General features: G+C 40.6%; 1 protein-coding gene across 1 annotated transcript in view; it reads left to right on the top strand.

Annotated features, from left to right (window-relative positions):
• LOC101800614 (WD repeat and coiled-coil-containing protein) overlaps nucleotides 1–14,728 on the top strand; it is a 30,077-nt gene that overhangs the window by 6,699 nt on the left and 8,650 nt on the right. Inside the window, exon 3 of the mRNA XM_021267756.4 lies at nucleotides 338–7,762. Coding sequence (XP_021123431.1) covers nucleotides 5,846–7,762 — 1,917 coding nt within the window. The 5' untranslated portion in view covers nucleotides 338–5,845. The remainder of the gene's footprint in view (nucleotides 1–337; nucleotides 7,763–14,728) is intronic.

Raw genomic sequence — 14,728 nt, 5'->3', positions numbered from 1 at the left:
TCTAATTTTAATAACGTAAGTACTGGAGTTTCTATCACTTTCCTTAAGATTCTCTTCCACAAGCACAGCTTTTTAAGAACAGCGTGGAGACTGGCATATACAGACAGGGGGTATTAAGCCACAAAACTGGATTGAGACGGGGTGTTCAGTGCTGGGAGGGGTGTGGGTAGCTGAAGAACGAGCTGTCCGTGGGCTGATCACTGATCAACGTGCTAGCTGTAACAGGCACGCGTGTGATGCCTACGCAGCCACTCCTTGGCATTCATCTGCCCATAACCACGGCCTAGCTGGGTACATCAGCTAGACTCATAACGCAAGATTTATTGTTCTATTTTAGGTGCTTCGGGATGGGATGAATCATGCCTTGAAAGTGGCTGTTTCTCACTGCTGGCTTTGGAGAGAATCAGTAAGCAGGGTGAGATGTAGACAACCGTGGTGTGTATGCCTAGAGGTGTGGTACAGAGCTGAGGCTCAGCTCGGCTGCCCCCTGGGAGCTTGGGTGCTGCCTTCACGTAGGCAGCCAACTGTGTGTACCTCAACTGAGGCACGGTCATTTGGAAGATGAATCCCATCCATACAATTAAAAGTGGGATGAATCTCATTCTCTGTGGTCATGTTTGCATAGCCACCGTCTGTGTGCTTGCCTTCTTTAGTCCTCTCCTGTCTTGCTTTAGCCAGAAAAAGACTGAGCCCAACGGTCTTGCTGGGAGCAAGAGTAAAGTGACCTTCCACAAAAGTCTGGTTCTCTTCCCCCACTACAGTGAACTCCAATTTTCACTCTAAACCACAAAAGGGAAAGCTTGGAAGATTAATAAATCCTTCACCAACTCTGCTATCCCCATCTTGCTGGACTGCTGTGTTAGAACTGAACAAGATTTGACTTTATACTACACAAGAGAAGGAGTTGCAAGAGCCACGAAGACCAAAAGAGCTGTCGACAACACTCCTGTGAGACTGTGATGCTGAAATGTGGAAAAAAAAGAGACACAGAGAGAAGCTGTGACTTCCCTGCCTGAACTCTTCATAGTTTATTCTCCTAGTTAGAATACAGCCTGCCTAAAAAAGCCTGGGGCTTTGCCTTTACATAACAACTTACATTATTTATTTATTTATTTTTAATTAACCGAGCTTCTTAACAGTTTCCTTGAACGTATTTATTTAAACAATACGTTTCATTAGGTCTTCACCTGGCACATACCTACCAGAGCTCACCAGCAGAAGAGCGGGTTAAATCCCCTTCTGAGAGCAGCAACAGCTCGCAGACATATCGCTGTCAGGAGGATGCTGATTTACATAGCGTGATCAGTAGATCTGCTCTGACAGATTACGTATTTTGTATCTTTATTAACTGTGCATCATTTTCACATTCTGTTCCAGTCAGCCTGTGACAGATAACTATTTTTTAAAATCAGATCTCAAGGAAAAGAAACGTCAATGTGGAGAAATAAATACATTACTCAAGCTTCTTGAAAGTATTCGAGCTAAACGATACATCAACTTAAATTGGTGAAATCATGGCGGGGAGCTTTAAATAGAAATGTTTTTGAAGTAGAAATATCACAAAGCATTAGACATTTTATAAATCTGAGTTAAATTAGTATTAGAAAAATTATTACTGTTATGTTTTCATTACATATGGAGCTGAATCTGTCTTCCTTTGAAGTCACCAGGAATATTAACATCAATTTAATTAACTTGAAGCAAGATTTAGCCCAGAAGGAGTTATTTTACCATGAATAAAGGAGAAAATGAAGTCTGAATCTCAGCTTTTCCAGCAAGGCACTCAACTCAGATCCACAGAGATACTGCGATACCTATCTCCCACTAGACAGGAAATAGGCAAGTAAATATATTTAAGAGCCTGGATCTCATTATCCCTGACTCATATTGAACACAAAAATATTCACCATTTCCCCAGACAGGTGAATAGTAGGTACAGCAATGGGAGAAAACAGCAATATAAAAAGAGTATTATAAAAAAGGGTAGCTCAACCTCTGCCGCTCTGAGGGCTGGATTTGGTTTTTCAGGGTTCATTGAGAACGATGGGAACTTACTGACACTATTAAATTGTTATGTTCTATCAACATAACTACGTGTTAGCCATTACCATACCATCAGAGGATGGTGTTCAGTTCTGGACTTCGTTTGGTGCTTCCAACAACCACCTCCTCTGAAGAGACGCAGACCAGCTGGCTGGGATCACTCTGCAGGACAGGGCCAGCAAAGGTGCCACCAGCCGAAATATTTGATTTAAACCGTGGGTGACATTCTGATCTTAGTAATACCAATGTTATTCAGTGGCAACGTGGTGCTAATAGGATCAGAATCTAGCTCAGTGTCCCTGTAAAGACTGTGGTCGCTCACTGGACTGTCTCAGATTACTAGCAGATTACTCTGGGTCTCAAAGAAAAACTATAGCATTGCCAGGACAGCTTTCAATTACCAGACTTTATTTTAGGCATTATATAGGTTTCTGCATGCCAAGGTGACACAGAAATATCACTGAAATGTTTTACCTGTTTCCAGAAAATTATGCTAAGTGAGTAAAAAGAAAACCCCCGGCCCCAAATTGGATCATCTTTCTCAAAAATGAGATTGTGCCAAAAAAAACCCTCATAGTCTCTTTCATTTGCACTTTGTCTGTGCCTGGAACTTGATTTGATCCAGATATTATTTAAATTCTGTAATCACAGCATAGCTCTAGGTTTTTTCATTTGTGTATTTCACAAGTCTTCCATTACTTGGAAAATTTTTTAAAGATAAACTGTGAACTGTGATCTTTCTCAATTTACTTTCCTCATGTATGGTGTTCAGGGAGGCGATTCCGTTCACACCCAAGTTTCTGGCCCACCTTATTCCCTCCCACTCAAAAACCTGCTAAATGAACCATGGCAGGAAATTTTCCTTGAGATCCTCAAATGTTATCTCAATGGAGCCGGAGGTTCAAACTCAATTGCATACAGAATAAACCTTGTAGGGTGTCCAAGCTCTGCAGATTTCAAGAAACACAGACTTAGAGATTCAAGGAAAGGGGACAGCAAACTCTTCAGAGGTTCTCTGTCTCCTTGGTGGGCCTCACCTTGAATTCACTGAAGCTGCATTACAAAGATTCTTTGTAGTTCCCGGGTTCTCCTTTGCTTTGAAGAGTGTAACTCCATAGCTACTAAGGCTTTTTACTGATTTGCTTCAAACTTTCTAGAACAATTATACCACAGGACATAGAGATGTTATGTGACAGGAAACAGGAGATGCATTATCTTGGTGAACTGAGGAGTGGGTCCAAAGCTGGACCCACTCCTCCAGGTGTGGCCTCCCCAGTGCTGGGTGGAGGGGAAGGATCACCTCCCTCGACCTGCTGGCAAAACTTTGCCTCATTCAGCCAAGAACTGCATTTGTGTTCTTTGCAGCAAGGGCACGCTGCTGGATCACGTCCAGTTTGGTGTCTACCAGGACCCCCAGAAAAGAAAGAAAAAAAGGAAAAGGAAAAGGAAAAGGAAAAGGAAAAGGAAAAGGAAAAGGAAAAGAAAAAGAAGAAGAAAAAGAAAAAGAAAAAGAAAAAGAAAAAGAAAAAGAAAAAGAAAAAGAAAAAGAAAAAGAAAAAGAAAAAGAAAAAGAAAAAGAAAAAGACAATCTTCCTTGTGAGTAGTCTATGATCTCAAGATGTCTGCTTAGCTGGCAAAACACATATCCTCCTTAGTGAAACATTTTCTGAGCATTTCAGTCATACTGAAGCAGAAGTGTCTGTATCAAATCCACATTCTAGGTTACTAGAATCCAGCTGCAACATAGTGTTGTTTTTGTGTTTTGTTGTTGGTGTTTGGTTTTTAATGATATTTTAAGCACCATTCGGAATGTAGATGAGGTGGTTGTGCTAAAAAAAAAAAAAAGCTTTATCAGTAAAATACTTCCAGAAGACAGCAAAGCAGCTAAGTGACCTTATTTTAAAGCGAAACAAAAATATCTTATACAGACTCTGCAATTTTGTGGAGCTGCTGGGATTGTTTTTTAACGTAATCTGTTTCTTATAACTACTATGGGTAAAAAAGCTACCTCTATATATGAAAGAGTACTCCTGCAGCTACTTTAAGAAAGTGCCTGGTCAGAGTTCCTAGTGAGACAGGCAGTGTGGCTTCTTAGGGACTGCCTGGAAATCAGTGTCAGCAATCAGTAAGGTAAAAGCATTAAAAATATGCTCTCACTGCAAGCACAGACAGAGACCAATAATTTAGGAGACTTACATTAAAAAAATGGATCTTCTAACCTCCTTATTTAGCTTTTTTACCTATTTCTTTAATTTTGATTTTCACCTATTCCAGTCACCACTGCTGGTTTGTCCTTGATGAGGATAAAATATTTCGATTCTGAATGCAGTCTTCATGAAATAAGCTACAAAAAGCACGTAGCTGTGAATGAGACTACAGCATGATTACTTTACATAAATTTGGGAGTTCTTTAGTGGTACTCACCATCCCCATTAAATACACCTGGGAAAAGGACATTAAGAAAATTCTTGCAGCGGTGATCCAATAAGAGGTCACCTTTTGCCAGGTGGAATATAAAAATAGATAAATTGTAAATCAGCCAAAGGTGCAGAATATCTACAGTTGTCTTAAACCTTTAACCGTAGCTATCACACCGATCACTTTACAACCTGCTTTGCCCAGGTGTAATTAATTCACATTATTTTGTCATGAAAATCACAAGAGACGCAAGTTGCATCAAAGCAGAAAGGAGCTGGCAGCAAACCCAGAACCACATAAAGATGCTGAGGATGGGATCCAGTTGCCCGTAAGCCTCTAACACCATTTTTGGTGGTCTCGGGGCTATTTAGGGATAGTCTGTGTGCTGCCTATTGCCACCCGGGGTGGCACTAACCTTCTGCAAGCCCTGTGCCCTACCTGCCAGCCCCCCTTGGCTGTCCCTGGCATCCTAGGGCATTTCTAATAGCAATGGTCGCTTATCTCTGAGTATGGGATCTCACCCTGAACATTTATTTTCAGCAATACATTTTGGCTGCCTGTTGAGGGAAGAGTCCTCACATATAGGTGGCTGGGAAGACCAAGAAAGAAATAAATATATGACTGCAGCTAGGAAATCCAACCCCGTAAAATGAACACTAGTCAGCTGTCCTTACTTCTAGAATATATATATACATGTATATATATTTAATTTCACCTTCCTTCATCTTCCTGGAATTACTAACAGAACAGAACAGGATTTTTTTTTTCTCCTTTCCTTTCACAGCCACTTGGGGCCATGTATCCCTGAAAGGCGCTGTCCATCAGAGGTTGCAGTCTGCCTTGTGCAGTTCTCGGATATATTTAAATCTTCCTTTACCCTTCAAAGGCTGGTTGAAAGAAGTGTTAGGTCATTATTTCAGGCTGTAGCTTAATACTTAGGTTTAACGGCATACGATCTCTCTCCAGCCTTCACCAAAGACCTTCATTCACTGAAGGTCAAGGTATTAAATGCTATTTTTAAACACACACCCAGCAGTGAAGAGTTAAAAATAGACTTCTACGAAAACGTACAGTAATTGGTTAAACCTTGTTAGCCATCACATGAAGATGATAACTCCTCCCAGGAAAAGACATAGCAAAAGCAGCTTTGACATGGGTTTATACTTAGAAGAGCAGCTGCAGGCTTACTGGGAAGGCGTTCACAATATAGGCTCGTGGACAATTAGCAGAAAAAAAAAACAAAACAAAACACAGTTTGATTCTGCAAAGGAAGGGAAGGAAATAAAAGATCTATTTTTTTTTTCTTTCCTCATCATGGTCTGCAAATGAATTCCATGGATTTTCTACTTTGGAACAATCACCAGTAGGGAGAAAATCTCAAAGGATGGAGCTGGGAAAGGCAAAGCTGCTGCGAACTGGTCTCAATGCTTTATATCAAGCCATCCACCCCGTGCATGGAATCGCCTGGACAGATGGGAAGCAAGTGGTGCTGACTGCCTTGTACTACCAGAACGGAGAGCTGAAGTTTGGAGACTCGAGCGTTGTCGGTCAGTTTGAACACGTGTATGGGCTTTACTGGGGCCCGTGTTGCTCTGCAGAGACGCCAGCTCTGCTCGCTGTTCAGCACAAAAAGCACGTCAGCGTTTGGCAGCTGGGCTGCAGCGCCACCGAGAAGAACAAACCCTTGGTTTCTCAGACCTGTGAAATCGGGGAGCCGTTTCCACTGCTTTCCCAGGGCTGTGTGTGGCACCCGAAACAGGAGGTCTTGGCTGTGCTTACGAAGAGAGACGCTTCAGTCTTGCATGCTGTTCGTACAGACAATAGTAGAGTTAAGGCAGACATCAAAAGCAGTGGGCTTATTCACTGCGCTTGCTGGACGAAGGATGGCAATCGTTTGGTAGTCGCTATAGGCAGTGCCCTGCATTCCTATATTTGGGATGATGCTCAGAAAACTCTAAACGTCTGCTCCTTTTGCCCAGTCTTCGATGTGGGAGGTTATATCTGCGCTATGGAAGCCACGCTGGATTTCCAAATTGCTGTAGCTACCGAGCTTCCTTTGGATAACATCTGCGGCTTGAACGCGGGCATTACGTTTGATACGCCATCTGGAACCGAAACTGGCTCTTTAGTCTCACAGTCTATGGTGTTTGGCGATGAGGAATACTCCATGGACCTGCGACGAAGGTCCACAGATTCAGACAGGTCAGGCACTGTCGATTCAATAGCTTCTTCTTCATCGGGACCTATGGATTTAACCCATATCCTTGCAAACCACCGGCGGTCTGATCCCGGTCCTCTCATTACCCTGAAACGCAAAGACTCTGCAACAATAAATGGTCAAGATTCTTCTTACCTGATCTTGGTGACTTTTGAGAGGAAGGTAACCACCACCAGAAAAGTCACCATCCCAGGTATTCTGGTTCCTGACATTATGGCTTTTGACCTTCGAGCTCAGATTGTGGCAGTAGCCTCTAACACTTCTAACATTGTTTTAGTGTATTCAGTGACCTCTTCCTGCATGCCCCATATTCAACAAATCCAGCTGGAAAAAAATGAAAGACCAAAGGGCCTGTGCTTTTTGACTGATAAGCTCCTGTTGATCCTCATCGGGAAGCAAAAGTTCCCCGAGCCTAACTTCATTCCCTCATCAAGTTCAGACAGGTACGTAATGCGCCTGATGGCCAAAGAACTGATGCTGGAAGAGGATTCTTCAGCTCTGCCAGACACGAAGCAGCACATGCTTTATAGCTTTGTATCCTCTGTGAACATACCTGGAAAAAGAAAGTTCTTTGAAAATCTTGCCACAGAAGACCAAGGTCCAAGCAGGGAGCTGTTGATACCGAGAAGCACAGTTATTCAGTCTCCTAGTGGCAGGAGAAGACTCATTGAAGAAGTGAAGAGCCCCAGTTATGAGCAGAGCTCTTCCTCAAGTGTTAGTGACCTGGATGAGAAAAAGCTCCCAGGTGACACCTCCATTGCCTTGGAAAATTTGGATGCTGAACCTACCAATCGCTCAATGGCTCTTCTTGGTTTTGGAACACCTGCCAGGCCTTCCAGTAGACCAGTTTCCCCTAAAGTGCAGTTCAGCGTGATCCAAGAAACATCGAGCTCTAAAAATAACAATTTGCCAAGTGAAAGAGGAATGAGTCACATATCCAGAAATTTAGAGAGACTTTGCGGCAGCTTCAACGAGTTACAACTGAGTCTTTCCGAAATAACAGACCTTGCTAAAAATGGGAGAAGGGTATCTTTAGCCTACCCGTGTTCACAGGAACCGCCGGTTGTTCATATCACTTATCAGGTAATTTTTTCATCAATTTACAAATATTGTGATAATCCACTGAACTTTAAAGCAATATTTTATTTATATAGCTTTAGATCAAGAGGATGCAGTTTAATTCTTACCAACCCATGAGAAATGCAACCTGAGGTTGGCATCGAGCTTAATTTAAAATGGTATTTTGTCACTGAAACAATAACTAAGACTAACATGGATTTAGAGGATACTTCATGTGGGAGAGCTGTGTATTTTCTTTGCAAAACTTCTAAGCAAAACTGTCATGGATAGTAGCTGACTTTGTGTGCCTCTATCAAATAAGAGCACAAAGACACGTGGCTACATGTACAAAAAGGTTTGTGTGTTAGTTTAGTGTAGAGAGGAGCCTGTGAGTAGCTATCAGTAGGCATCCCCACCAGAAACCTAATAAAGTCAAACCTGAGCTCAAATCCAAAGTTTGAAGGTAGCTAGACTCTCATGAAGGCTGAAACAAAGTACTGAATATCAACTTGGGGAAAATTCAGGTGGGAATGATACAAAGCTGACTTATTTCTACTTCAATGTCTCACTGTTAATCTTTACACAACTGGACACAATCAATTTGCAAAAAGTGTTATCACTACAAATTTTCAGAAGAATTATCTGCCAGTATGCAATTATCATTTCATTAAATAAATAGATGAATATCAAATCACCATGTTCCTATCCCACCCTTATTTTAACAAAATTCCTGCTGGCTTCAATAAGAATTTCAACTAAGGAACAAAGGCTGTGCAATTATTTCTTGTGTTTATTCTTAGTATCATTACCAGTAATACCAATATTATACTGATAATAGTTTGCTCATCCTGATTCTATTGGCATCGCTGCTAGAACCAGGGTTCCTTTCGGGATATTGATGCCAGTTGCAAATGCATTCTCTGTTGCAAGATAAGCAGAGTTAACTCAAGTAATACATTAATTTCGTAATGCTGCTGCTGCAGTATGTATTTCTTAGACAAATTTGACTCATGGTTGTAGAATAACGACCTCCTTTTGTTTCAAAGGGATCCATACAGACGTCTAAGCACCCCTCCTTGAACATTCATTAAGGGAATCGTGACTCGATTTAAACATATTCATTAATTGTTAGCAATTATTTACTTGGCATTTTAGCAGATGATGGTATGCTAAGTACACTGGATAAAAACAAAGCTTTTGATCTGAATTAGTCAATAATTTAACTTGAATATATTATAAAAATTCTGGTTAAAAAAAAAAAGGTCTATTTTAAATAATTTAGGATTTTATTTAGCAAGAAGCAAGATCTTCTGTTCCCCAGCATGTTTGAATTAATTCTCATTTCTTAATATAAATCAACTTCTTTATTTATCAAGTAGCCCCTTTTTCTTGGATTTGATTGGATTAACCTTTCCAAAGAGAAGTTCTGATTGTGACACCTAACATTAACCTAAGATCTGAAGTCAACATGCACATGTTGGCTTACACAAGCAGTAAGAATTAATTTTCCTGATTTCCTCTTTGGGAATAAATAAATAATAATAATAATAATAATATTACGTAATAAAACTAGTGTGCCTAAAATATTGCCAAAGTAACTAGATTTAAAAAGGAAGTCTCTTATTTATCTAAACAGGTTAATTTCACATTGAGTCAGCAGAAAGCCCCTCTAGTACTACACTATAATGACTCAGAAAATGCCACTCGATGTCTTCCCAACACATAGATCTTCTGGGTAAGTCTCACATCTAATGCCCTGAGTAGTTCAGCCCCTCATCTGAAATCCAGCAGCATCACATAATGATGCCAAAAAATAATGAAAAATAGACTGATGGCAAAAAGGCCTCCAGACAGACAGGGAAATATTTGCTTCATAGGCAGCTGATAATTTTCTCAGAAGATAAGTTCTTTTAATTAATTTGAATTCAGACATCTGAACCTTGCTCTTTCTGCAGGAGCGCCCCGTGAGCTCAGGGACCAGCTGGGCTATGGGTTCCAGCCAGGCTCTGTGTTCACGGTGCAGAAAGTCAGGAAATAGCTTTATTGCCATATGAAATAAATATCAGCCTGTGGAAAAGACTCTAAACTTTAGGAGCTGCAGTCTGGTCAATAATATGGCCATTATCTGGCAACTTCTTGGGTCAGGTGTTTGTGCAACCCCCAGCACAGCAGAGGCTCGATCTTGATTGAGAAATTTTACCATAAAGTAGAATGAGCAGTACTACACAACCATACACATTAAAAACATAAAAGTTTAAAGCATAATAGATAAAAATATAGCAATGATTAACAGGCAGTGACGAACATTGCTGTGCAGCAGTGTTACTGACGTACATAAAGATACCAGATCTGCTTAGAAAACCGTAATATAAACCAGAATGCGTATTGCTTAATTATTCAGAATGTCTTCTTCCTGAATAGCCTTCAAAACCTTTATTCTGTTAGTGCTGGCCTGCCCACAACTTCTCTGAAGTCATGTCCATGCGGCACTACCAGAATTTATATTCTGCGTAGCCCACAGCCATAAAAGAAAAACACGATCACTCACACTTCGGAAATGTCACTGCACTATCACTTGTGTAATAGCAGCCAGCCACCAGAGGTGATTTGATCATTCAACCCTGAAAAGCAAATATTATTGCTCTTTCATCACACACAGACTTGTGATTCAGGCTAGTGTGGGAGGGCAGACAGACAGACACAATAAGGAGATATTATTTAACAAGGGGGAAAAAAAAGAGAGAGATGAAGATCTGCCACAGATCTGTTTCTGTTTCATCTTGCAAAAAGATGCTTTTATCATCCATTTCCCCCAGAAAAGAAACAGCTGCAGAATATTTAAACTAGCCTCATTCAAAAGCTAATTAGAGTGGAAATAAAGGCAATCTGGATTTGGAAATAATGGCATTTAGGGGAACCTCTCCAGGAGGAATAAAATTCATCTTAATCTGAAGAGTATCTTAAAAACTCCTGCATTTTGCTCACAAGCAGCATTATGTCAAAAACCTACATCACAGAAAGCACGTATTGCCTGATTACACAGGAAATAAATATCTTTTCAGCAATTAGTCAACAGGATTTCCTTATTTCCTTTTGTTAGCGTTCACCAACAATTAGATACAAGACAATTTGTACTTTTATACCTTCCTACAATTCACTACGGGAAACTTTATTGCCAAGGTCAGCTACAAAATCAACAATTTTTACACAGAGCTGGGAGATGAACTGAAGGGATCCAAACACGTGGCAATAAATTTGCTGATACAAATACATGCAGTAGAGATAAAGAAGGGGGGGTGACAGTAAAATGAGCAAAGAGATAAGGAGAAAGCAGGCTGCAGTGATCAGCTATGATAAGACCACGAACCTTCTGGAAATCCAAAGGGTAATTTTGCCTCGAGTCGAGCAATAGAAAGAAAGTCATGAAAATGATGGAAGAGGAAGGCGTTATGACTGCTCCCTGGAGTAAGAAACTAGTCAGCCAGCCTGAAGTTTAGAAGGAAGAGATTTAGGATGACCATAAAAGACCTGCAGTAGTCAAGACCAGGGGTGATTAATGCAGGGATAACATTTTGAGCAAAGGGTGAGGAATCTGTTAAGAACAAATTCTGACGACAGTGTTGTGAAGGTGACCAGCAGCAGGCAAGAAGGGTTTGTAGTGGAGATGCAACACCTTTCATTAGGCCAGATCATTTGGGTGCCAGATACAAAAAGACAAATGTACTGCCAAAAATGAAGCCAAGCTTTTGTAAAGTAAAGGTCTGAGTAAGCAAACCAACAAAAATCCCAAAGATCAAGGATGACAAAGGGCATGCCTTAGATGACCAGACACCTGCAACATTAGTTGCAGAGCTATTAAGAGGGAGCAAAGAGCAGAGAAATGCTAGCAAATGCTAGCATCACATCACACATGTCCTTCTGTGTGCTATAAATGCAAACTGAGCTGGGATTTAAGCACCCCTGAGCACCTCAAATCTCTTCTAATTCAAACATTTTACAGGCTTACTCTTCTCTGACAGGTTACTTAGGGTTGCAGCTGGAACGTCCCACATAAGGCCATGTGAAGATGCTGAGCTGTTGAGAGCTCCACCAAAATAAAATCAGGATCCACCAGAAATCAAACCGGGATCCCAGCAGCAAAAATCAAGGGTGGAGAGGGAAGCAGCACAGGCTGCCAAAGCTCACTGGTGGTACCTGTGGCGATGCTGCACGAGGCTGTGCCACAGAGCTCTCTGAGTGTTGGAAATCATAGTTCTCCTTCCTCTTCAGTGCTCCTCCGTAGCCACCGAGCTCTCTTTTCCTTGTCTTCTTGGTCAGATCCCCCACATCTATATAATTCACCAGTTTCTGGCATCCCACACGATGAATGTGGGGGCAAGGCAAAAGCAAGCTGACTAATAGGGACCGGGGTTTCGGAACTGGAATTATCACTGAAGCACAGCTCAAAGAGCTGAAATCAAGGGTTTAAGAAAAGAAAACACAGATCCAAGCAACTGCAGCCCTTATTCGTCTTGCAGCGCACAGATGTGGCTGACAAACCCGATACCTTTCCTTTATAAAGATGAGATTATTAACACAAAAGATAGGAAGAGTATTTAAAACACTGTTCAGTACAGCACTCAAAATCGTGCCATATGGGAAGTTATTTGTTCAACAGAAAGATTAATATTGGGATTGGGATTAATAGAAGAAATATGAAGATGGTTAAGAAATGAGCTGGAAAGAGGACAGCAAACAGTTCTAAATATATATTTGAAAAAAAAAATAAGAAATTTTCTAGTGGATTTCACATGATTGGTCTTCAGGCTGATCTTAAAGTTTCGTTAATAACCTGATGAGATATGCCAATAAAATCTGTTTATGGCATAAAGTCTGTGGTATTTTCAGTTGGGGATCAGAATATGACACCTGTGATTTAATGACCTTACCATCTCGAATAAGACAAAATGGATTGAAATGAACTCATATGAAGTGCATACTGGAAATTCCAGGATACAAAGCAGGAATTTCTGCTATCAACTATATTCATTAGCTGGAAACAACTGAGGAAGACAAACACTTGCATGTGTTAAGTGACTGCAAGATGACAATGAATTAGGAATACGACGCGTTTATGGAAAGACCAAGGCTATGGCTTGGTGAGGCATTGGTGAGGTGCATGCAGTAAGAAATGCAGGTGGGGGCAACACAGCTGTGGGGCCTCATCTTGGACAGTTTCCATTTCTAGACATCCACGTGCAGGAACAACACAAGCAAACTGCAATCAGTTACTAACCCAGAGGTAGTAAAAATGTTGTTGATTGGAGCATGTCCTGATTCACGTCACTGTTTCATCAGTTATCGAATTTAAGCTCACAAGGACGATCTCAGCATCCAGGTAGCTGTAGGCAGTGTGTTCGGAAATAAAAGACAAGAAGTGAAAAGGATCGGGAGGCAGAACTGGCTAGCTGCTCAGTGGGAATCCAAAAAGTTAGAAGAGACACGCTTGTTTATTGTCTGGTTTTATGGTGTATAGCACCTAATCCAGGAGCCTTTTTTGCCTCGGTCAATGGTTTTCTTTGTGCTCCAAACCATGAGTTTTGAAAGACAAATTGGCAGCAGCACGACTGGCTGGCTGCAGCCCAGGAGATCCTTTAAAGGCTATAAAATGGTCAAGGGGCAGGCTGACACAGCTGAGGGAAAGCAATTCCTGAATCGATGGTTTGTTTCTGTTGGATTTGTGTTGAGGGAGGGCTGGACCTGACAGATTACAGGTGTTTGGCTGCAGAAGCTTTATCTGAAAATATCCCCTCATGTATGTGAAAATACAGTTGCTTATTCTGTGATTAACATGTTCTTAATCCACCAATAAACTTTGGTTTAAAATAAGACAACCAGCAGAAAGAGCTTTTAATATGAAAATTAATATGAAGTCTCTGGCTTCAGTGGGAGATAAACAGTGACACAACAAAACCAGAGGTACATATTTTAGGAAGTGGTGGATTAAATTAAAATTTGGCTAGAAAATGGTCTTTTATTCGACACATGATAATGGCAAGTACTAAGGTGAGTGAATCTCTCAAGGTCAATCTCTGTGTAATGGTTTGATCTATAAAAAGGGAATAAAAAGAGTTACCTACCTCTCAAAAGAGCATTAAGTTAATTCAGTTAATATATGTGATGTGAGTGAACATATTCCTCAAAGAGGAACGTTATCATTACTTAAACCCACCATTAAACAAAAAGAGGCTAAATAATTAGAAGATTGAAACTGAACGATCCTGGACCTGACTGAGTTTGTCAGCAGAAAAAAATAAAATGTAAATGTGATCAGGTTTATCATTATAAACAGAAGTATAGAACAAAGAGAGAACAGCTAATATGAATGCTCACAAGTGATGAAAGACAAACACCTCTGAAACTTAAGCTTTGAGGTCTGTACTTGAAAAACTGTAAAACCATGGGTTTTACAAAAGAGATGCCATGTAGGTTTTTATGCACAAAAATGTTTTCAACTTCTAATACCCGTCAAAATTGTAACTTTAAAGGCTAAGTAGAAAGCACACTAGAACAAAGTCATCCTAAATATACATTTCCATGCAGTGGGTTTCAAGTCAACAGAGACATTGCTAGACCACTTTCTGATTATTCTTGGGTTGAAGCATATCTGCATGAAAAAAAAAAAGGAACTGCTTGGGTCAAGGCAATGAACCTGTCTCAACTGACATTCATCTTTTTTAATAATCCATTAACTGAGTTACAGGTTTGAATAAACTCTGGTATTTCAGCCTGAGATCAGGGAAATGCAGTGGTTTTCAGATGTACTAATCCACAACACACAGCAGGCAAATAGCGTCTTGGGAATGTAAATGCCAAGCTGACAGTTCAGCCCATTGAGTTTTAAGTATGTTTAGGTTCAAAACAATGTAATTTGAAGTAACCTAAAAATGACATTTCTCTTATATAGCAATAGCTGTAATAAGAAGCTACTCTAGGTTTATGGCTAAGAAA

The sequence above is a fragment of the Anas platyrhynchos genome, chromosome 3 (assembly GCF_047663525.1).
Source record: "Anas platyrhynchos isolate ZD024472 breed Pekin duck chromosome 3, IASCAAS_PekinDuck_T2T, whole genome shotgun sequence".
In the NCBI taxonomy this organism is placed as follows: Eukaryota; Metazoa; Chordata; class Aves; order Anseriformes; family Anatidae; genus Anas; species Anas platyrhynchos.
Note: the sequence above shows the minus strand (reverse complement) of the source record. Positions and strands in the feature narration are given on the sequence as shown.